Raw genomic sequence first — 26,135 nt, forward strand, 5'->3', positions numbered from 1 at the left:
AACTTTGACCCCTATTATTACCCCTTAACATTCATTGTTTTGGGCTCAAATCAAGTTATTAAGTTAGATCCATGTCCAAGGAACCTATATCTAAAATTTCAAGTGTTCAAACCCAAAATTGTCGGAAGAGTTTGGTAGAGTTCTCAAAGGTCAAATTGTTAAAATTTGACCCCTTAATAGCCAAATTTCTGGCCAAAAATCAATCACAAAGATTTTCTCAAATCTCAGTACCCTGTATATCAAATTTCGAGTCTGTAGACTAAAAATTGACAGAGTTATTGCATAGGGAAATGTACACAGACAGACACACAGGCACATTCACTTTTATACAAATATAAGATTTGCATGGTTTCACTTAGTCACAAACTTTCATTAAGTTTCACAGTTCAATTGGATTTTTTTCACACATACATTGCAATATTTTCTTAGAAGAATACTGAATGTGCAGGTTATATGCATCCTTTATGTAGACACCAGATCGCCTCCACAAGTTGTTGGTTATAATTGAACATCAAAACGATATATTTTGTAATCCTCAAAGAGAAAAGAAAGAAAAATGGAGACAGTTTATTTAATAAAGATTTTTTCACTAAAATCGGTTCTTGTTAACTCTGTTCAATTGTTCATGAAAAAGAAAAAAAAAATCAAACAACATTTTGTTGATTTACAATGGACTACTACAAGTTGGATTCATTTTAAAAGAGAAATAAATCTTTGGTTGCCTCATTATTTTCAATCCATTACAAGGTAACATTTGAGAAAAAAATTAGAAAAATCTATTCATGTAATGTATGTCCTGCTACACTTGCTTTTATGGTAATCCGTAAATTATAAAAAAAAAAAAGAAAAAGAAAGCAACAACACATTATGTAAATATTTAGAAACATCGAAATCAGTAATTGCGTTTGAATCAGAAATTTAAGGCAGAATCAGTAATTGTATCTGAATTTGGAAAAATGTCGATTAGTCAGAGTTCGTCAGGAAAATTCCCCAGAGTTTGACAGGAAGATTCCAGAATTCAACAAGATACACTGGTTACATCGACCAAAACATTGTGAAAATAACACACAAGATAAGAACAGTAGTCTGAAGAATCCAAATAATACGAATAATCAATCCTCATCTCAAAAATTCCAAAACATAATTTTGCATTGTTTATACAAATAACTAAAAGAGTGCATTCTGCAAGTCTGTCTATCCCCATTCATTGTACACCCAGAAAATAAAGTTGTCTGAAGAATCCAAATGATACGAATCATCTCTTGATAATCCGTCAAAAGTTTCTCCAAATCCACAAAAGCAAATTCATATTTTAGCCTTCAGCTAGTTGTAGGAAAAAAAGAAATATAATTGTAAATATTGTTTATTTAAAACATTTTAGAGATAAAATGAACATGTGAGGTCTTACATAATTGTATTCACACCTGAGAATTGGGCAAAGAGTTGTAATCCACAACCCAACATGAGAGCTCGTCTTACGGAACTGGTTTTAAGCATTCTCAGAAATAGATTTCCTTTCCCTGGAAAGAAAGAAAACGTAAAGAACAAAACGTTTACTAAAAAAAAATTGAAGAACGTCAAGCATTTATATCATTTGCATTATTTAAATTATACGCCACTAAAATATAACTTTTTAAAAAATCTCATAAAACTTGTTTAAAGTTTTATGACTTTATAATCTGTGTATCTCAGGGATTAATTTCAGGCATATTAATTTGGGGTTTGTTTGAAATGAAACACTGAAGCTGTAACATCATGTCATATTCATTTTAACAATGATGATGATTGTAGTGTAATGATGATGATTGCAAGAACAGGGACAATGAAATGTGTTATTTTCTGTCAATATAGTAATAAAGTTTAATAAAGTTAAAGAAACAAGTTTTACTGCACTTCTCAGTCATTCTGCACTAATGTTGGTGTAACATAATCTATGAACGCGTTGCGATCATCCAAATTATCAACGTCATCAGATTTTCTGATAGCTGCAGTTGTCTGTCAGGTCAGGTTTTCTTCCATGACTTGACTAAGAGCTTTTTATTCATCTAGAACACAGAGATAAAAGGCATGTTCAAAGAGTATGAAGGTGAGCAAGGCTACAACATCAACCAGTTTGTCTTAGCAATGGGACAGAGATGAAAGCCGCCTTCATAAACATTGGATTTTGGCTGTGTTATGACCATTTTGTATCTCCGAACTGTGCTCTGTGTAGATGGAAGTTTGGGGAATGCAGTGGTATACATAACCCGTTTTATCTATATATGGTGCTACTGTATGATTTTGGCAGCCTTATTTGGATTCCTTGACCTACGAAACAGAAAAGAATGATGGCAACTAAGAAGAACTCAAAGAAGCAGCACATATGATGGGTGTCGATCAACTACTAAACAGACCTAGTATATAATTCAACACAATATGAATCCATTAATTATAAATTATAGATATTACTATATATTAAGTAGGTAGTAATAAATAGTATGTGTGTATATATATATATATATATATATATGTATATGTGAAATGTTTTTGACTCCTGATGGGGGGTATCAGACTAATCATTTCGATGATCGTTTTTATAACCACTAGCTGTGCTAACCAACCAATGAAAATCTTCCAAAGTTACTATAAAAGTTGTCGAATTTTGGATTCAATCAGTTCACCGTTAACTACGTCACAGACCGCATTTGATTCTTGGTCGCCATCTTTGTTACTAGCAATTAATTTACACTCAGTATCGGGACTGTACTGCTTCTCCACCGCCATCTTTGTTCAACAGGATGTCTCAATACTTAACAGTATATATAACACAAATAGGGAGACCCTACATTACCCAAGATCGAATGAGGATCAACAAATCTTTCATATTTTATTGTCATCAACATCAGTAAAACCACCCATTTTTTTTTTTAATCAAATCCATTTATTACCTGCTTTAGTTAAAGACCCACTGTGGTGCACCATAAGGAAGCCTCACATACTTCTTTACAATGACTTAGTCCACTGTACATTGTAGTTCACATTGCACTGTAGAGAACTTACTGTTGATTTAATAAAATTATTTTTATATAATGGCTTAAATAAAAGTTTAAAATGCAAAACTCAAGCATATCATTCAATTGTGCTCTAAACAGAAACATTCATTTCGAACGTATCCTTGTCATATAAAAGAACCTACAATTGATTTTAGATGCCAGGCCCTTTTGCTTGTAATAACACTTCTCAAATGCAGTTGTGATATAAGGCTGTATAAGGCCTTAACTTTAGTCAAAATTGCCTTTTCCTCCAAATCGGATTTTTTTTATTCTTGATACTTATCAGAGACATTCCCATATCTAAGAACACTACCAGGCGCATAAAGTACATTTCTGTAAAATTAAAAAAAAAAAAAAAAATCGATCCAACTGTTTAGGAATCCATAGGGAATGAACTCGCATGCACACAATGTTCATGTTTATATATATATATATATATATATATATATATATATATAGAGAGAGAGAGAGAGAGAGAGAGAGAGAGAAATAATATGTGGTAATAAATGGTGATATAAAATGATAGTAGTAATATTACGCATCTAGAAACAAAATTCTGCAAGTACTTAGTAAAATTCAGTTGTAAAGTTATATTCTTCTAGAGATTGAGGGTTCAATCCCCAGTGTGAGCAACACTCAAAATACAACTGTCAATTGTTTAAAACATATACCAAGTCATAGCTGATGGAACAAGAACATGCTACCTCGATGCATAAAATCAAAAGTTCCGTTCAAAATTCTGTACAGATTATTGGGGTCAACAAGATATACCTGAAGAGGATCAGAGGTTACATCAACCTAAACGTTGTGAAAATAACAATCAAGATGAGAACATTAATCCAAATAATATGAATAATCAATCCTCATCTCAAAAGTTCAAAAACGTAATATAAAGTATTTAATAAAATTGTTAAATCGTCCGCTTGTGACAATTCATGCGTAAACATAGCATCTATATATTAATACGATAGCGAGTGTGTTTTGTGTGTCACGCTTACATCAGGATCGTTTAATTGTTATGTTCTATTTCTTGTCATAAATAATTTTAGAATTCTTCATAAGTTTTGGTTTCAGTTATGACTGAAGGAACTCAAGTTTATATATATACTAGCAGGGGTGCCCGGCGTTGCTCGGGTGTTTGGAGGTGTATGCTGTGCAAAAAAAGCAAAAAAACAAAAAAAAATGGTTAATTTTTTAAAACTTTGACCCCTATTATGACCCCTTAAAATTTATTGTTTCGGGCTCAAATCACTTTATTAAGTTAGATCCATGTTTAAGGAACCTAAATCTAAAATTTCAAGTGTCTAGACCCAAAATTGTTGGAGGAGTTTGGTAGAGTTCTTAAAGGTCAAATCGTTGAAATTTGACCCCTTAACAGCCAAATTTCTGGCTGACACCCGTCACATCGATTTTCCCAAATCTCAGTACCCGGTATTTCAAATTTCGAGTCTATAGACTAAAAATTGACAGAGTTATTGCGTAGGGAAATGTACACAGACAGACAGACACACAGACAGACACACAGACACGTTCACTTTTATAGATAGTTTTAACAAAAAAAGTTACAATAATATCAGAGCGTCTCCATTTACACTGAACATCCACAGAATGCCAACATCAATATATTACATATGAACGAGTCTGCTGTGGAATTTCCACAGGTCCCGCTAGTATTAAATTAATCGTTTTAGGTTATAATTTTAAACAATTTTATTCAATTAATTCAATTAATTTAATCATTTTAGGTTATACTTTTAAACAATTTTATTCAATTAATTTAATCATTTTAGGTTATACTTTTAAACAATTTTATTCAATTAATTTAATCATTTTAGGTTATACTTTTAAACAATTTTATTCAATTTAATCATTTTAGGTTATAATTTTAAACAATTTTATTCAATTAATTTAATCATTTTAGGTTATAATTTTAAACAATTTTATTCAATTACTTTAATCATTTTAGGTTATAATTTTAAACAATTTTATTCAATTAATTTAATCATTTTAGGTTATAATTTTAAACAATTTTATTCAAATTAATTTAATCATTTTAGGTTATAATTTTAAACAATTTTATTCAATTAATTTAATCATTTTAGGTTATAATTTTAAACAATTTTATTCAATTAATTTAATGACCAAATAATACTGTAAGTAATGCAATCAATGTTTTTAAATAAAGGAGGGAAAAAGACCAGCATGCAACAGCTGGTTTAAAATATATTATTTCATACCAGATCTATTTTGTTGTTAAAGAGAATATATATATATATATATATATATATATATATATATATATATATATTATAAACTGAAAATTATTTATTGGATTTAAATTTCAATGTTACATAAGACACCCTATCGATTTCGTTTCAGAAAACATTTCATTAAATTCTTTCAAAAATTATAAATATTTTTGACAAAAACAAAACTAAGAGAAAAGGCAACAAGGAAGAGAGGAGTAAATGAGTAAAAAAAAAAAAAATAAAGTAAAGAAACTCGCAGATAACTTTGCATATATACACCTTCTCAGTAAACAAACAAGAGATACAAGTATTTTTTTATTTGTTTTTGTGCATTTATACAGGAAATATATTTCTATGTTAGAATGATGTAAACTTTGAGTATTATATATCCAAGTCGTTGACAACAAAAGTGACGAGAATTCAGATTTATTCGGAACCAACAACAGATTAAAAAGGACAAGATAGAGAAAATATGCCTTGTTCTTTATCGAGTGAATATTTTTTCTATATTGTTGAGGACTAGGACATATAAATCCTAATCCCGTTACAAAAGAAAATAATGAAACGAATAGAATGAAAGAAACAATAACTCAATTGCGGGATGAAATAAACATGTTGTTTATTTTCTGTTGAAAATAAAATGGTTTAAGTGTAACACGTGCTCATTCAGGCATTGACGACTACATGCGTGGAAAAGAAGGAAATGAAGTCGAGGGCAAGAAATGCCCATCCTGCACCTAGAAAGGAAAATAGAAAGGGAGTGTTTGCCTCAGCAAAACTGTGCGTTCATGAAAGCAGTCGTCCAGTCGTCCACGTGGAAAAGTCTTCAAACCAAGAGCTATGGATGCCGAACTTGCTGGTTTCGTCAACCAGGCAAAAGGGAAAAAAGAGGAAGTTGAATAGTGTTGTGGACTTTTATATCGGGGTGAGTATTCTGACTGCGCATGTCTAGAATTCCTTTCAGGGGAAGTGACGTTTTGCATGTGTACGTACTTGTGCGCGTATGTGTGCGTACATGTGTCTGTGTGTATGAGGATGTGTGTATGCGTGCGTGTATGTGCGTATGTGCGTGCGTACATGTGAGTGTGTATATGTGAGGAAAACATGTTCAAACAATATCAACTTGTTTGATTTTTATGCTCCAAAATGTTGCTGACCCCTGACGTAGACTATTTAGGGCAAAGCTGACATAGTATGACATACAACAAGTATTATATAAACAGAAGCATAAGCAACAGCAAAGAATGTGTCTTACAGACAAAGTAAGGATACACAGGGTCAGAGGTTATGCAAAAGTTCCTATACAGTTCAGTCATCTTCTGTTTAAAATAAATGAAAAATAAAATCACCGTGCTTTTGTACAAATTCTTGCCTTCGTTTCAGCGTTTCAAGGGAAAGAACTTTGCAACGAAAGTACGGATTGAATTATCGCCCTTACACCGTAAATAACCTGTATCGTCCAGGATAATTTAAATTCCACTCCGATTGTATAACAGTTAAGTTAGAAGTATGTGACTAATTTCTTTTACCCACGTAGTGTATCAAGGGCCTCTTTTAAGTATTGCCGCTTTTCTTCATCTTTCATAATCGCCTTATTGTCAACAACTTCTTATTAAATATGGTGTCCTAGAGTGATCCCATCTGCAACCCGGGAAACATGTTGGATTACCTGAGGGTGTGGCACACCATTTCATTTGCATAATTGGTCAGGGGTTACTTTATAACAGAAATACCTTTATGTCAGGGTATCTTAAACCTTTGTACAGCGACATCAAAGAAACCTGAGGATGATACCTTTCAATTTCTCCCGAGTGTGAGAGTTGTTCCTAAAGTGATGCCTCCTATTTTTATTTTGCCTGAATGGAACAGAGGAGATTGCAAATTGCATTGTTATGATGACTGAATTCATGCATTCGTAATTTGAATGTTTCATTTCTCTGTTGCAGATATTGACGGTGTGAGACTAAGGAAGCAAACCCTGTCATGAATGTGCGTCAGAAGTAGAGATGCGTCGTTCAATTCCTGGCAAAAGTGCTTTGAGAATGGTGGCAACTATGTAGAAAAATAAATTCTAGAGCACAAAAGGTTGTTTGTTTTAATGTTATTACTACTGTCTTTGTAATTCTACAACTCTTTGAAGTAAAAAAAAAAAAAAAAAAAAAATAGGAGGCTTAACTTTTGGAACAACTCTCGTGGTTCAGCCAGTATGAATATAAACATTTTACCTGAATTTTCAATTGATTCTTTTTCTTCTTTAAAGCTTTCTTCGATTTCTTTCAGTTCTTCATTAACATTTTCTGTTTTTCGAATTTGCATCAGTGATTTCTTAGCTTCATCAATTCGAGACTGTTGAATAAACCAGCGCGGGGATTCAGGAAGGATTAGAAAAGCCACAAACTGAATACTACTGAAGACACCCAAGATACCCCATATATACCTGAGAAAAAGCAAAAAATACAACTGAATGGCATATAATGTGTGTGTGTGTGTATATATATATATATATTGCTTATACATTATCGGATTTTCATTCGCATATTCTATCATGTTTTCAATTTAAATATGTTTTTTAATAAATATTAATAAGTATTTTTATGCTTGCAGATACTAGTGTTTTGGTCTGATTAGCCTTCAACCGAAACGTTGCACAAATAACACTCAAAATGAGAACAATAGTCCAATCAAAACACGTAATATAAACAATCAGCCCTCATCTAAAAAATTCAGAACATGATAATATATTCATTCTTTGGATTCATCGGACTTTTGTTCTCATCTTGAGTGTGATTTTCACAATGTTTTGGTCGATGTAACCTCCGGCCTTCTTCAGGTGTATCTTATCGAACTCAGAGAATGTTAAACGTTGTGAAAATCACACTCAAGATGAGAACAGTCGTCTGATAATCCAAATAATATGAATAACCAATCTTCATCTAAACAAATTTAGAAATGCCGTAATATATGTCCAAAATTGTAAAATGTTTATGACTCCTAATGGGGGTATGTGACGAATGGATTCGCCAATCATTTTTATAACCATCGGCTGTGCTAAACAACCAATAAAAACGTCGCAAAATTATTATAAAAATTGTCGAATTTTGGATTCAATCAATTAGCCGTTAACTACACCACGGATTGCATTTGATTATTGGCCGCCATCTTGGTTACTGCCAATTACTGATCTGAACTACGCCGACATCTTTGTTCAACATAATGTCTCAAAAGTTAACAGGTTATGTGCCCAGCCATTGCCTTTTCTTTGATGGATCGAAATCTAAATTCGAATTGTGGCCGGTAAAATTTCTGGGATATCTAAGGATTCGAAAACTACACAAAGTGATACAATCTCCAACGGAGAATCCTAACGACCCCGAATTTCTCAAAAAGAATGCGACTGTTTTTTTGCAGAACTAATTCAATGTTTAGATGATAGAAGTCTGTCTCTGATAATAAGAGACACATTGGATGACGGACGGAAAGCATTGAACATATTAAGAGAACATTATTTATCAAAAGGGAAACCGCAAATTATATCACTATATACAGAATTAATGTCTCTGAAATGTAATGAGGATGAAACTATTACTGACTACGTTATAAGGGCAGAAACAACCGCCAATGCCTTAAAACTCAGGTAAAATAATAAGCGATAGCTTGTTGATATCAATGACCCTCAAGGGACTTCCAGCCGATTTTAAACCATTTACAACTGTTATAACTCAGAAAGACAAACCCATAAATTTCAGTGAATTTAAAGTGGCATTGTGCAGTTACGAAGAGACTAATCGTATGCTCGTGGACAATAATTACTCCAGCAATATTATGAAGTTCGAAAATGCTTCTCGAAAGCAGACACCACCAAATTACACACTTCACCGCAACGTGTTCCCCAAAAGTAATTTTTCCAAGTAAAAGAATAAAATTATCTGCTATAATTGTAGACGGCCCAACCACAAAAGTTTCCAATGTCGATATAAACACTCTAAAATGGACTCTGTAAAAAACGTTGAGAACTTTGAGGAAGAACATACATTTCTATTCACATGTAACTTTGACAATACCACAAATGGTGAAAATCTCATTGTAGACTGTGGTGCTACAGCACACATTATCACCAAGGAATCGGATTTTATTAATTTTGATTCAAACTTTATTGGAAATTGCTGCCAAGTTTATATTGTCTATCCTCCTAAATAGAGGTGCAAATTCCTGGGTTTCTGTGCCACACATGCCACAAAGTTGTCTTGAAAAGAGGCGATGCTAAAATATCCCTAAAAAATAATAAAGACGAAATCTGTAACTGTATTCTAAAAAATGCTCTGTTCATACCTACATTTAAGCAAGACATATTTTCTGTGCAGCCTGCAATTAAACAAGGCACGAATATAAAATTTGGCCAAAACAAGTCAAAACTGATATACCTCAATAGAACTGTATTTGACATTAAAGAAAATGGCTGACTATATTATTTAAAAAGTATGGTTCCCTCAAAAACTGCTTGTCACAACTTGGAAACCTGGCATAAAATTCTAGGACAGTGCAATACAGCTAATATTAAAAAATTACCAAATGTAGTCGAAGGCATGAAAATAATACCTTCAGATGATTTCCGAAATTGTGATGTGTGTACACAGGGGAAAATGACAAAATATATAATCCAAACGCCAGACAAAAAAAGCTACAAAAATTCTCTCACTTGTGCATTGTGACTTAGCAGGTCCGATCAGCCCGATGGGGAGAAATAATTTAAGGTATGTTCTGAACTTTATTGATGATTTTTCCGGTTTAATTATAGTTTATTTTCTAAAAAACAAATCCGACACTATTCTTGCCACTAAGAAATATTTAGCTGATATATCCCCATATGGTTCAGTAAAATGTATTCGCTCAGACAATGGGACTGAATTTACTAGTAAAGACTTTGAACTTCTATTAATTAACCACCGTATTAAACACGAGAAATCTGCACCGTATTCCTCCCTCTAAAATGGCACCGCTGAAAGGGCATGACGAACCCTTTTTGAGATGACAAGATGCCTACTTATCGAATCGAAATTAGCGCATAGTTTATGGCAGCAACATATATCAGAAATAGATTGTTCAATAAGAGACTTGGAAAAACGCTGTATGAAGCGTTTTGCGGTGTAAAACCTTACAATGAAAAGAATGCATCTATTTGGTTCTGATTGTTTTGCATTTCTAGAAAACACCAGTACCAATCCACGTGAAATACTACCTAACATCTTAATCGATCACAATGAAAATATTAATAATTACTACAAAAACTTCCAAAAAAATCAGTTTCTGGCAGTGAAAATTTTAAAGCAAGATTCGTTGCAAAAGGTTTTTCACAAATTTCTAGAGTGGAATATTTTACATTTTCACCAACGACAAATTTAACGACAATTAGAATTTTATTACAACTTGCCACTCAATATAATTTAAAAATACATCAAATGGATGTAAAACATGCTAATTTAAATGCTCCGATTGACTGTGAAATCTAAATTTACCCTCCAGAGGGATTTAAAATGAAAAATAAAAATTGGGTGTGGAAATTAAATAAATCGTTATATGAACTAAAACAAAGTGCACACAATTGGAATTTAACACTCCATAATTATTTAATAGAACAGGAATTCAAACAATGTCCTGTAGACGCGTGCATGTATACCAAAAAAATGTAGGTAATAAATTGTTGATTTTGTTTTTTTGGGTTGACGATATATTACTCGCCTCAAACTGTGACAACACTTTAAAACATGTTAAATATGAATTAAATAAAAAATTAAAAATAGCCAATCCTGGACGACTCCTATGGTTCCTCGGTATAAAATTTACCTGTGAAAATGAAACTATAACTATGAACCAATCACAATACATTGAAAAAATTCTGCTCAAGTTCGGAATGCAAGATTGTAAGCCGCGTTCAACTCCCGTCGAAATGGACATAAATAAAAATATAGGGACCAAAACAAAATCCATAGATAATCAAATATACAGGGAAATGTGAGGAAGCCTCCTCTACTTGATGACCGCAACTAGGCCTGACATATGTTACACTGTAACAAAGCTATTTCAAAACTTATCGAAACCGACAATTAAGGACCTTAATCATGCAAAACAAATCCTTCATTACCTAAAAGGAACCAAGGAAGTCAAGTCCTAAGTAGCTGAGCAGCGGCTTGGTTCCCACCAGTTTTGGCAAATAGCAAACAGAATCCTGAACAGAAGCGTGTGCTCTATCCCAACTCTCATAAATGGACCTGAGGTAATCTCGTCAGCATCAGATAAAGCCAAACTCTTTGCAAAGAACTTTGTAGCTAATTCTAACCTTTGCGACCAAGGCTGCCAACCTCCAATATTTCCTCCTGTATCAAAAAACATGCTATGTGATATACAAATATCTGTATGTGATGTTGCCAAGCTAATCAAAAACCTTGATTTCAGTAAAGCAACCAGGCCTGACGGTATTCCAATTATAGTACTCAAAAGACTGTTAAAACGTTGTCTTAAGGAGAATTGCTTCTCGACACCCTGCAAAATCTCATCAGTATGCCCTGTATTTAAGAATTCAGGTGATCGGTCATCTCCCTCACAGTACAGGCCAATAAGTCTCCTGTGTGTCATGAGTAAGTTGCTGGAATCTGTGTTAAATAGAGAAGTAATCAACTATCTTAGCAAAAATAACCTTCTTAGTGACACTCAATATGGTTTCCGTTCTGCTAGATCTACAACAGATGTGCTTACAGTTATATCTCATAGGATTAGCAAATCTCTCGACGGAGGCTGCCTTTCTAGGGCAATTGCTCTTGACATATCAAAGGCCTTTGATAGAGTATGGCATAAAGGTTTACTTCACAAGATCTCTAGCTATGGTATAGCTGGAAATGTCTTCTCAATTATTAAATCATTTCTCTCTGATAGGTTCATAAGTGTAGTGGTTGATGGGTAAAAATCAGAAGCTCTTAGTATTAATGATGGAGTCCCTCAGGGGTCCATCCTGGGCCCAACTCTCTTCCTGATCTATATTAATGATCTTCCAAATCACACCCTTACATCATTCGTAGACATCTATGCTGATGACACTACTATCTATGGTAGCACATCTAAGACCGTAAATGACCAAGTTCTCTCTGATTCTCTCTCCTCTGATCTTGAGCTAGTGGTACAATGGGGAAAGAGGTGGCTTGCTACTTTTAATGCATCTAAAACCAAGCTTTTATCTTTACATCATCAATGCTCTGATCCCCATCTGGCATCAATTGAAATGAATGGCTCTTATCTTGGGGAGGCCTCATGTTTTGACAAGCTTCTGGGCTTGACCTTTAATCCTGATCTTAAATGGAACACATACATTAAATCCGTTGCCAAGGCCACTAGAAAAATGGTGGGATCCTTCTATCGATCAAGTAGATATCTTACTGCCGATGTAATTCTCTATCTATATAAGAGCCAGGTATGTCCAAGGATGGAGTACTGTTGCCACATCTGGGCAGAAGCTGCTAGAAAGGACTTATCCTGCCTTGATAGAGTTCAAAATAGACTTCGTAGCCTTGTGGGAGATGTCCTTTTCTCTTCCTTGCAACCTCTTTCTCACAGAAGAGATGTTGCGAGTTTGTCTCTGCTTTATTGTTATTTTTATGGCAGGTGCTCGGCTGAGCTCCATTCTATGGTCTCCCCCTCGCCAAACTTTCACAAGAAACACCCGTCTAGCAGAAAACACTATCACTAGTTTCCTCCCCTCTTTATTTGTGCCTAAACCTAAGCGTAGATTCCATGAGCATTTTTAAATTTTAGTACATTTTTTTATATATATAAGAAAGATCCGACACCATAAAATAAAACCGAAACTTTCTTTTTTCAAGTCAGCCCTTTTCTAACTGACTTCATAATTAAAATTTTTTTTTTTTTTTTAGACCAGACTCTCTATCTGATCTCCTTGGCATATTCCTTTTAGGTGTAGGGTAGTGCCTCCTATAACTCACGTCAGCTGCTTCATCCAGCCACCCTTATGCCGCAAACTAGAGGTCTCACTTTACCTCTTTATGAAATCAACGACTCTTCGTCCAAATGTGTCCTTGATCCTTTCTTCAGCATGGTTGTTCTATTAATTAGAGCTTTGTTTTCGTTTCGTAAATAACTTATCTTTTTGGGACATTCTTAAAGCTCATTTATCTTTGTGGTTGGCTTCCAAAGTTTAAGATATACCTTTCATCCACTGATTCGCTCGGATTTCCTTGTTTGGACCCTTGGAACTTTATGAAGCCCTAGAAAATACCAGCCTTAACTAACTAACATCTTTTGCACCACAATACCTATTTGCGCACTAAATTCTATCTAATGGCCCGCTTTTTGTGATTCCTCTTTTCTCTCATCACAGCTTCCAAGATTCAGCAGAGATATCCCACATTCATGTGCCTCAAAAAACAATTCAAGGTTATTTCTTCCTATGTACTTACGGTATATTTAACTTTTCTCTCACTTCATTATGCTATATGTGATTAGCTTTTGGGCTCTCATAACCCTTTTTTTCATAAGAATTCTCGTATCCGTCCAACGCCTGCATTTTTAACTTATTGTGTCAAGACTTATTCTTTTGCTCAAAACCATTACATGCGGAAGGCTTTAAAAGCACAATAACGCAGGTTCCCATCTGTATTTTTCGAATTAGGGGCACCTCTAGTGCTTATCATCTCCCTAGCAAGTTACTCTTCTTGGGGAAAAATGTTATGGGCATCATAAAAAAACAAAAACCAATTGTCAAAATAAAAATTTCTTTCTTTTGGCTTATTACATCTGTAAAAACTTCTCAAAAATGCCCGTTTACGCAATTTGTCATTTTTGTCCCACTCCTAAAATTCTAATTTATTTCTAAGCCAACCATTCGTCTTAATTAATCTTATTTTCTCCTAGATCATTTCAATTCTAATGTATATACCTAATAGTGACTTTTAATTCCTGTCGCAAAAAAACATAAAATTTACATACATTTAAGACATTTTACAATATAAAAACATTTTCAAAAAAAAAATATGTTACATTATACATTTAAACTATGATTTTCACAAACAGTTGTAACTTTTCTCAAGAAAAGAAAGAAAAAAAAATTATTTTCTGTAACACAACGTCCGTTAACACGAAAACAATAAATTGTCCCTTTTTCAAAGACAAAACAATTAACCACATTATAAGCTGGAAAGTTCAACTATTTCACATTTCTGCATCTTATTTTTGACTATAGCATATTTTCGTTTCTGAACGAAACACAGTCTTAAGTACACAATACTTTTGAAATTTTTTCAATTGACACATGTAAACATTCATCCAGCGAGACATTTTTGATACAAATTTTTATGAATAACATACTGACTTACTTTTTCTTTCTCTGTGTTCGTGTGAGTTCATATTTTCAAAACAATTCATTAACCAAATTCAACAATTATCAAAACAACATTTTTCGTCTCGTGTAATATATCTGAACATAACAATCTCTTTATTTATTTTTTTTTCTGCTTAAACTTTCTGCGTGAGTGTGTATTTTTAAACCATCTTTAAATGAATGAAATACATGGTGACAAATTTTTTTTTTTTTCCATTCATTACGTATGTTTTCTATTTGCGGCATATCGGCCCTTTTTCTAATTTTCTTGTATACTTTTGCTGTCTTGTGTGTATGCGTGTTCATTTTTTTTGTCTTTAATACTGCGTATGTGTGAGTGCTTCTCTTTTTTTTTTCTTCTTAATTATTGTTTTATTTCGTTTTGCATTTTTTTTTCCTTTGCTTTTTTTTTTCTTTTTCGCATTGTGTGATCATCTAGCTGTAATGAACCCTTACATTGGTACTGTGGTAACGCCAGTTTCTTTTTTTTTTTTTCAAACCCACCATCATCATCATCATCAAACCTAGTGGACTAGTCACGTTCACCAAATTATAAAACAAAGTGTCTCGTTATTCATTGATAAGTGAACAGCGGTCATTTCAATCTAGACGATTTAAAACAACTAATGTATAACTGTCAGCATAAATATCAAACGCCCCATCTCTCAGTCTATCAATATATTCAAAAATCTCTTATATTTAAATTACAGGCTTGGTGCTCATGTAGTAGAATGTACCCTGTCTCTAGATGAAACACTAAGACTCTTCCTAAGACGAACAACAACAATACATAATATACGTCATCTTCATACCACCCAGTATATAACATAAGGAATTGTCTTCCGTTTTACTGCTTTCCAGCTGACTACATGGTTGTCTTCAAGTCTAACATAAACAAGTTTTTGATGAGCCGTTCCATATAAGTTAAAAAATTTACCGAATCTCCATTACTAATGGTTACTATATTGTCCAATTTCTACTGTACACTCTTTAACCCTTATCCTCGAGTGGCCTCTTGGCCTTGATAAGTGGTGATGCCTATGTAAAAAAAAAAAAAAAATCTTTAATATTTAAAAAGTCTACGTATGCTCTAAATTTAGAAGGATTTTCAGATTGGGGTAACTCTGAGGATAGAAAAAGTGTAACAGGGTATTGTTTTAGATTGTCAAAGACTGGACCTATGATCTCTTGGAAAACTAAAAAGCAACAAATTTTTCCCCTTTCTACTTGTGAAGCAGAATATGTGGCTCTTACTCATTCCTCCGCAGGAGGCAATTTTTATGAACACCCTTCTAAAATCTATTTTAAAACCAGATCTAAGTAAAAAACCTATAGTAATTCATTGTGATAATCAGAGCAGTATCTTATTAGCAAATAATTCTATGATTCATCAAAGGTCGAAGCATATTGATATCAGATATCATTTTATAAGGGATAAAATAAGTAAAAAATCTATTACTCTTATTTATGTGACGTCAGAAAATAATATAGTCGACATTTTCACTAAACCTATAAAAAGAATAAAATTAAAACATTTTATGATTTATAGAACTTTTTGGAATCTAATTATGAATAAATCCCTTTTCAGAAACCAAAAAAGAGAAGTATGAACAGTAAAATCACAAAAAAAAAAAAAAAAAAAAAATTTTGTAAATTGTCCCGGGCACGACGTTAAACTGTAACTATTTCTATCTTACTAACCAAATTAACAAACTAATAACTAACATAATGTTTCCAGTTTTTGTTACAAAAAAAAAAATGTATATTTGTGAATTTTTGTGCATATTTTTATATGTATTTGAAAAGTATTCTATTTGTATGTTTATATATATTTGAAAAGTGTTTATTTTTATATGTATCAAAAAAAAAAGGAAAAAAAAAAAGAAAAAGTGGCTTCTTTTTGCACACATTATACCAATATATTAATAATTCTTTTTGACCAATGAGAATAAAGACAAATTCTCCCAAAACCAGAAAAAAAAAAAACAATTATCTTATTGGTTTATTTTTATTTGTTCGTTTTTATTTATTTATTTTTCTTTCCTTTTCTCAAGTCAAACCAAAATTGAATCTGAAAGGATTTTTCCATTATATCAAAAAGGGGCGTGTAAAATGTTTTTGACTCGATTCGCCAATCATTTTTATAACCACCGGCTGTGCTAAACAACCAATGAAAACCTTTAAAAAAAATTATATAAAATAATAGAATTTTGGATTCAATCAGTTCGTCGTCAACTACGCCACGGACTGCATTTGATTATTGGCCGCCATCTTGGTTACTGCCAATTACTGATCTGAACTACGCTGCCATCTTTGTTACTGCCAACCGCATTTGATTCTTAGCCGCCATCTTGGTTACTGCCAATTACTGATCTGAACTACGCCACCATCTTTGTTCAACATAATGTTTCAAAACTTAAATTAGAATTTGCATCATCAGTCTGAAACCGCCATCTTGCTACGAACATTGACTGAAAACTGTTAAAAAATGTGCAACAAATCAAATACTCTTCATTATAAACACTTGCCAGATTCTGAAACCTTTGCTTTCTTGAGCCTAGAGTTATTGACACTTTGACTTGATTAACACGCACAAAATTATTTGCAAATTCGCCATCAATTCAGATCTTAATTTTCATGTGTTTAGACACACAGATATGCTTACAACATTGGAAAACTATCATGAATTTCTGAAACATTTTTCTTGCACAGAAGTGTTGAAGCAGAAGTAAACTACCTGCTAAATTATTGGCGGCCGAGACCTTGCACCCTTTAAAACTCTCACGCTTTTGGAAATTCACGAAAACTAAATCCAATGCCCCACCCTCCATAAACATGCATACATTTGATGATGATGATGCAACTTATCTTGTCTATTTCTAGATATTTACCTCCATCCATGCTTCTTGTCATAGCTGAAAAGTGCAGCGATGATCGTGCCAAGTAAAATTCCCATTGTCAAAAATGGTTGGCACATGCTGACCAGACACCCTCGTATATGGCTTGGAGCACATTCCGCAATATACACAGCTGATGTAGCACAAGCAAAACCTGTAAAAATAAAAAAATGTTACAAAAAAAAAAAAAAAAAAAAAAAATGAATAACTGAAAATGTTTTTCATTTTTTATCAAAAAAGCTCATTCTTATTTTAATCTCTACTATTATATGAAAGTCACTGGGTGTGTGCATGTGTGTGTGTGTGTGTGTGTGTGTGTGTGCATATGTGTGTGTGTGTTTGTGATTGTGTCTGTGTGTGTATGTGTATGTGTGCGTGTGCATATGTGTGTGTGCGTGTGTGTGCATATGTGTGAGTGTGTTTGTGTCTGTATGTGTGTGTGTGTGTTTATGATTGTGTCTGTGTGTGTGTGTGCATGTGTGTGTGTGCGTTTGTGATTGTGTCTGTGTGTGTATGTGTATGTGTGTGTGTGTGTGTGCATATGTGTGAGTGTGTGTGTGTGTGAGAGAGAGTTCATTTTCTCATAGTTTCCGAAACAGCTGAGCCTATCTTTTGCAAATTTCACACAAAGCTAATTTTTATGTCTGGCAGTGTTCTTAGATATGTTTTGTACAGAAATTCATCCGAAAAGTATCGAAAAAATCCAACCTTAAAAATAGTCTTTCTTTTTTACAGGGGAATATTTTATATTACACTGCCCAAGGGAAAAAAATAAAATCTCAGCAAATCATTTCTTCTTAAAAAAAAAAAGACAAAAGAAAAAAAAAAACAGATTCATTGTCATTTAGAGATATAGCTCAGTGATAACAAAACAAACAAATCGAATGATCCTCTGTTATAGCCCAGGTGTACCTCATCATTTTATTTTAGTTTTTTTCTTATTAACAAGTTCAGTTTACGATAAAAGAAGAGGTACCATTTAAAACCATCATAAATCATTTCTTTGTTTGCATATTTTTAAACTAAACATTAATCAGAAGTGACTTTTCCAGGGCATTCATTGTCAAGGCCAAATATCAGCTGACATGATATTGTAAACAAACACAGACGGAATTTGATGAACGACATTATCATTATTATGTTTTTATTCTTTTTGCAAATTTTTCCTCATAATATATAATAATCAATAGAAGATTGATTCTATAATAATACAGATGCAATCTGTATAAATTAAAAGATCATGTTTAAGCGTATTGTACGACCCAGTTATGCCAGGTAGCCAGCTAATAAATAATACAACACTCTTGAAATAATATACATGCACCCATTATATATATTTATTAGTATTTCAAAAGACTATTGTATTGGTACATAGCAACAACTCCAAAAAACTATGTCTAACTTGCATTATTTTTTTTCATACAGTTTATAATAAACTAGACTGGATGCCCGGCATTGCTCGAGTGTTTAAAGGTGTGTGTTAAGCAAAAAAAAAAAAAAAAAAAAAAAAGTCGTAGCAGGCAGGCAGGCAGGTCCGAACCCATACTGCGAAGGAGGAAAAGAACATAAAAGAAAAAAATGTGACATCTTTGCTGTTGCACCCATCGCCAAACCGGAAGTGGCGAAGGTTTAAATTAAGGCTAGTCAATCGAAAAGAGGAGATGACTTTCAAAAACATCGGCGAAAAAAGCGACCACCTCCCTGTAGAAAAGTGCCCAGTTGAGGGTGAAGGAATTAATGTTTTTAGCCAATTTTTTTATATTTGTTGTCTGAAGGGTCGAACTTCAAAACGATACTGATCTCATAAAAATTCGTTGCCTCTGTCGAAAGCTTTAGGCAGTCATACATACATACATTTAAATAGACAGCTAAGATTTATATTGTAGATTAATATTTAGTATTATTTACTTGTAATTTCACTGACCTATTGTTCTCTATATATATGCAATAGTTTTGCTGATACAAACAGCTATGAATTTTTTAATCAAATCAAAGCAGAATAAACAGCGATAGTGATCTAACAGGCATATCTCTTTTGTATTTAAAATGATTACAAATGAACAGTTCCATCCAGAAAAGTTTTAATGGCAACTAATTTACACAATAGTTGTGTTCTATTAACCAACCAATTTCACATATATTAAGGAAACTAACAAAGCGAGAAAAGTTTGCATTGAAATAAGTGAAAAAAAAAAAAAAAAAAAATGATGGTATCGTAAAAAATCATGGATAACAACATTCATGCGTATCAGCAAGCAGATACTTACAAATTCCAGCTTTTATTAGAAGATATCCAATACATAAAGTTAAGCAATGCTGTATCTTGTTCAAACTTAGAAGAGGGACAATTTGGGGAATACTAAGTAACATAAACGTATACTCCATCCAGATCTATAAATGAGTAGCAGTTTGACTATATATATATATATACTAGCAGTTCAGTTCGGCTTTGCTCGGGCCCCATGTACTCTTCATAATTTGCCTTACGCATAAATACACTTTATGTAAGATTTCAAATGTTTAGACCAGAAATTGGCTGAGTAATTTGGTAGAAACCGCAGAAATCATTTTTTTTTAAACTTTGACCCCAATTTTGACCCTCTTAACATTTATTCTTTGGGGTTTAAATCAAATTAAAAAGTTTGATCCTACATTTAAAATTTCAAGTGTTTAGACCCAAAATTGGTGGAGGAATTTGGTAAAGTTTTCAAAGGTCAAATCGTTGAACTTTGACCCCTTGACAACCAAAATTCTGGCCAAAAACCGATTAAAAAGATTTTCTCAAATCTCAGTACCCCTTATGTCAAATCTCGAGTCTCTAGACCGAAAATTGACAGTTATTTGGAAGAGAAATGTACACAGACACACAGACTTTTTCATTTTTTTAGATATATAGATTGGTTTCAGTTTTATTTTATCTTTATTTTTTTCTTCTTGTGTGGATTGCTTGCATCCATATAGTGAAGAGAAAAGGTTATGGTGTGTAGAAATCATTTTGACAAAAGTATGCACCTGGCCAAATGCCAAAAACTACAAAATAATTATCAAATGTACCAAAAGGTTATCTGAATAAAAATTATGAACCTGGTACAGGCACTTGCATGAGAAGTCATAAAATGTCCTTGGGGACGTTTCAGGTGGTCACAAATGGTTCTATGATAAAAACTGGGAAGAATATCATTGTTATGACGTTTCTGAATTTTTTAGATGAGGATTGGTTATTTGTATTATTATTCATCGGACTACTGTTCTCATCTTGAATGTGATTTTCACAATATTTCGGTTGAGGTTACATCAACCGAAATGTTGTGAAAATCACATTCAAGATGAGACCAGTAGTCTGATGAATAATAATACAAATATAATTGTTAGTTGACAATTTAGGCCCAAGAAGAATATACCCATCGAATTACCATGCATACATCTCCTTCCTAACAACCAACTATCCATAACCATCACCGACAATAAAGATATATTGTTATATTTTTATATACGAGGTGCCTTCAATAAGTTTTCAGACTGTTGTTGTACATGTATTAAAGATTGTCATAGACTCTTGAAAATTCAGTATGTTATTGCTATATATCTTATGAAATGATTGACTAATTTTTTATTTCAGGTTTAAATGAACAGCTACAGCAAGAATTGGAATACACCCTACTAAAGCCTGATTGTCACAGCTGGTGAATTTCAAGAGTGTACTCTAGACGTGAGGACACTTTAGAAGAACAATATGCAATAAAATTCTGTTTTAAAGTTGGAAAAAATGTCACAGAAACGTAAGGAATGTTTCAGACTGCTTTTTGACCATCTTGCATGAATCAAGCATAAGTTTTTCAGTGGCATAAGAGATTCAAGGAAAGCAGGGAGTCTAAGGGATGATAAGAGGTGTGGGAGGAGTAAAGAAGTCAGAACACCGGTGTTGATTGGTCAAATAAAGAATTTCATGGATAAGGATCGTCGTGTGTCTATAGAGACAATAAGTTCACAGTTTGATGTCAGTGTGGGAACTGTACATGTGGACGATTTGCGCAAATACACCAGTCCAAAACCCCATCCTTGTCACAGACTATTTGACCAAGATAGCCCAAACCTTGTTCCCAGTAAATTTTGTTTATTCTCTACAATCAAGGAAAACCTAGGAGGCTGTTGTTATGAAACAGTTGAGGAAATGAAAGAAGCTGTGACAAGACATTAACACGCTTATACAAGAGAACTTCCATGGAACCTTCCAGAAGTTGTTGGAATGGTACAACAAGTGCATTGCAGCCAGAGGAGATTACTTAGAAGGGGACTAGAGTTTCATGCGTGTACTATCAATAAAAGTGCCCACAAGAAAAAAAGTCTGGAAACTTATTAAAGACAGCTCATATGAATGTGTCGTCATTGTTACAACAATAACTGTCAATAGACTATCGTCATGGAGATGGTTCAGACAATTCTTTTTGGCTAATGCTATAAAACAGAGGTGTCCCTTTGAGCTTTCATGTTTAGAAAGTAGGTTTTTTGCTCTTGTTTTATGACATAAAAATATCAACTTGTGTTCAATCAACTGTTTCATTTTGGTATTAAATAATCCACAAAAATTATTATATGCCATGAAACAGATAAAGCACTATTTACCTGCTTCATGTCGCATGCAGTCAGTCTAATGTGGGAAGAGGAAAAAAAACCAGCTCCCCTGAGGAATATAAACATAGTCAAGAGTGGACCCACCAGCATTTTCCAGTAGGTGTTTGTCAGTAACAAACCACTATTAAGCTCTTGCCAAAGGAAGAGGTAATGCTTTGGAGAATGCAACTCCTAGGATTGATTGTGACCATATTTATCCAGGCAAAGAAAGGAAAAAAAAAAAAAAAAAAGAAAAAAAAAAGATTGTTAAGGAGAGCTCCTAGGCTGCCAGAATGTTGCTAATGTGAACATTCACCTTTGTAATTAAATAAGTTAATTAAATAAGTTGACAACTGCAGGAATATAATTCAGTGTTATTTGGTTAATCTCAACTTGAACATGGACCATCATATCGAGTGATTTATGGATTCTGTTAGTTACTTCCCTCTCGAAGTTAAGGTCAATTATGTTTCAGATTTTTTGAGATGAGGATTGATAATTCAGATTATTTGGATTTTGTAGTTTGCGTTATTTTGTTGGTTATTGACACAGCTGAGCTAGAGCTCCACTGCATCCAGGCTTCCACTTCATACAGAGGTCCAGTTCACTAGACGATTGAGGTTGGGACTAGGGTAGCCTGGTGTTCGTGGCTGATCAGGTATCTTTTCCAGCCAGATGTCCAGTTGTTTCTTGAAAGTGGTTGAGGGACACTCTCCTTATATTTCTTATTGCAGCTGGAATACAGTTGAATGTTCTTGTATCACTGTAGAGGTGGATGAGAGACTTGATCCTCTGTGTAGTCCCAGGTGTGGTTTTTATATAGCAGAGGCTTCCTTGTCACTGGTGGGTTCTTTTTACTAGTGTTATGTTTGAGACCCTTCCTTCCAAGATTTTCCATATGTAGATGATAATATAGCATTCTCTTTGGCGTTGTAGTGAATACAGTTGCAGCTGCTTCAGTAATTAATTTGGTCTACTCCACATATTTTGCTGGTGAATGTTCTCTGGAGGATTCTATTTTGCAGATTTCTGTTACTTTTTGTGGAGATCACAGCTGACAGACGTATTCCAGCTTTGAGAGGGCAAGACATTTCAATAGTGTGGAGCAAGCATATCCTGTTCTTACTCCTGAAGGTTCTCAATATTCATCCTGTTAATTACTTGCGACCGCTGTAACATGGTCAATATGTTGCGTGAAGGTGGCAGATAAAAGTCTTAAGTAAGAATCAGTTGATTAATCAAGTGACAGTCTTCAGAAGGTTGAAGGTTCAACTCTCGATATAGGTAATGACTAGGTAGAAGTCTTAAGTAATTTGAAATTGTATTCTTAGTATTGCCTGTACAGAGGATTGAAGCTTCAACCCCAGAAAACTATCACTTAGAACTGATTATAATAGTTCTTATATCCATTACAATATGTGTCCTTGCAGACATTGTGATATTAACATTCACCGGATTGGTCTAAATAGTTCCTTTTAAATCAACTCTAGTTAAGTGTGTTAATATGTGTCAAAAACATGGTACAACAATAACAAATATAAATTGGCTAATCAAAAACAAAGTTAACTTTTTAAGCTTAAATGTTATTTGCTTTTTTGTCTAAGACCATCCTCATCATATTTAATGCTGCATCACTGACTTTTACAAGTACTTTAACGGAATGTGCTCTGATCAACTCATAGCACTTATGCCCCCTTGATGTATATACCTTTGATTCTTCCGAAAACAGCAAAATCCCACCCTTCACTGTTGAGATACCTATATGCTAAAAAGCCTTCTACTCAAACAGCATTTTTCCTTAGGCTGCTAGACTTTAGAATTCTCTCCCTGTTTCCTGCTTCTCTGACTGTACTGACATGCATAAGATTACATGTAATGTGAGCAAACATCTCACTACTCAACTCCCTTGTTAGACATGATCTTAAATAGCACCCCTTAGATTCCAAGTGACAATATATCTTGTTTGGGGTAAAAAAAGTTTTAAAAATCTTGTTTGGGGTAAAAAAAGTTTTAAAAATCTTGTTTGGGGTAAAAAAAGTTTTAAAAATCTTGTTTGGGGTAAAAAAAGTTTTAAAAATCTTGTTTGGGGTAAAAAAGTTTTAAAAATCTTGTTTGGGGTAAAAAAAAGTTTTAAAAAACTTGTGTTGCTATACTTTATACTTACCAATTCCTGATCCGATCAGAAGACGTCCTACCAAGAGTACCTCCTTGTCGTGAGCTGATGCGGTGATTATCGCCCCCAACGTAAAGCATAGGCTAGAAAACATCACACATTTCTTACGCCCGAACCGATCACAAAACCAACCAGCAATCAAGCAGCAAATGGCAGCACTCGGCATAGCGCCCGTTATAATCGCTTCCCGCCAAAATGAATTCAGATTCATATTCGGATCATGTTCCACCAGAAGAATGGCACCGGATGTTGAGCCCATTTCATAACCTTCACAAAAGACGGAAACTTGGGCGACTAATGTCAGAAAATATACAATCGGAGCAGTCCTACTGGGACTAACGGATTTCGTCACAGTATCATCGATACTATTCTCATTGATCATCGTTCATTCAATGTGACAAATATATTTATATATTCCAAGATAGCGGAGGCACAGTTCAATTTTAAAATCATACAAAAACAAAAATCATTTGGTTGACAAGAGAATAGTCAAAGAATTAGACATGTCGATCAACTTGAAGAGACAATGGCACCAGTATCACCTAAAGAAGAAAAAAGAGAAAAACATTTCAGTTACGAGCAAGCACATCCTTGAAAAACATTTCGTAAAGTTAAAATGAAAACAGAGTAATTTATTATTATTATTAAATGAAAAATTAAAATCATTTTTTAATTTTCTGAGATTTTCAGTGGAATACACCTTAATCATAGAAGATTTTGTTGTGTATTTTTTTTTCCTTTCATTTTGGTGATGATATTTTAGAAATGTATGAAACAATCATGTTGACATGTCAGTTCTTGTCAGATCAGTGAATTTAAGCAACGTCGAGCCTGGTTAGTACTGGATGGGTGACTATTTGGAACTACCAAGGCTATATGTAGGTAGAACGTCAGGTCAGTCCTCTTGCTTTCCAATGTTTGTAGTAGTGGAGGCACACATTAACAGCTACATGAAAAGATTATTAATTTTATTTATTGCAGACTATTATCCTCATCTTTTTAGTTTTCAGCCAACGATTCCTCTGGCCTTAGTCAGGTGATAACCGCGATGGGATAGGAATCTCCTAACTGCATCCACAGCAATTACTGCCTTCCATAGTTGTTGTCATCTCACCACGTTTTGGCCAAGTAAGCCTTCGGGACCCGTGGCGTAGTGGATAGAGATGTTAAATCTCTATGGTTGCAAGTGAGAATTGTCTGAATATAGCGGTTTCAATCCTACCCAAAGTCAGCCAGAGGCTTATTTGGCCAAAACGTCGTGAGACGACAACTATGGATGGCAGTAATTGCTGAAAATGCAGTTAGGAGATTCAGAGTTCCTATCTCGTCGCAGTTACCTCCTGACAAAGACCAGAGAAATAGTTGGCCGAAAATTAAAAAGATGAGGATAATAGTCCGGAATACATAAAATTAATAAATAATACTCATCTCAATAATGAATTCCAATTAAATAATATATGGAAAGATTAGTTTACCAAACTCCATCATCGCAACTGCAAAAATGATAACGGTTTTAACAAGTAATTATAACTTTATTCGAGTTGGGGTGCAGTTGGTTGGGGTGGCATGCAATGAAACAGCATAGCAAAGACTAAAGAGTAATTTTTACAGGTACATTTATTTATTTTCACCAGGAGAGGAGGAGATATGCGACGGTTTTTTTCTTTCATCTATAATATAAAAAGGGCAGTTGTCTGTGTGTATGTTTGTATGTTTGTCTAAAAGACGACAAACAAATGCACACAAAGTTGGTATTTTCTTGCTCGGCATTGCTTCGGATAAATAATATCT

General features: G+C 33.7%; 1 protein-coding gene across 1 annotated transcript in view; it reads right to left on the reverse strand.

Moving 5' to 3' along the window:
* Positions 1–26,135, reverse strand: part of LOC145243950 (proton myo-inositol cotransporter-like) — a 97,350-nt gene that overhangs the window by 35,915 nt on the left and 35,300 nt on the right. The window contains exons 2-5 of the mRNA XM_080107077.1: positions 24,336–24,886; positions 17,555–17,714; positions 7,507–7,718; positions 1,409–1,520 (exon numbers count right to left, since the gene is read on the reverse strand). Coding sequence (XP_079963203.1) covers positions 1,409–1,520; positions 7,507–7,718; positions 17,555–17,714; positions 24,336–24,726 — 875 coding nt within the window. The 5' untranslated portion in view covers positions 24,727–24,886. The remainder of the gene's footprint in view (positions 1–1,408; positions 1,521–7,506; positions 7,719–17,554; positions 17,715–24,335; positions 24,887–26,135) is intronic.

This window comes from Euprymna scolopes, chromosome 22 (genome assembly GCF_053919585.1).
Source record: "Euprymna scolopes isolate OS-2025 chromosome 22, ASM5391958v1, whole genome shotgun sequence".
NCBI classification, from domain to species: Eukaryota; Metazoa; Mollusca; class Cephalopoda; order Sepiida; family Sepiolidae; genus Euprymna; species Euprymna scolopes.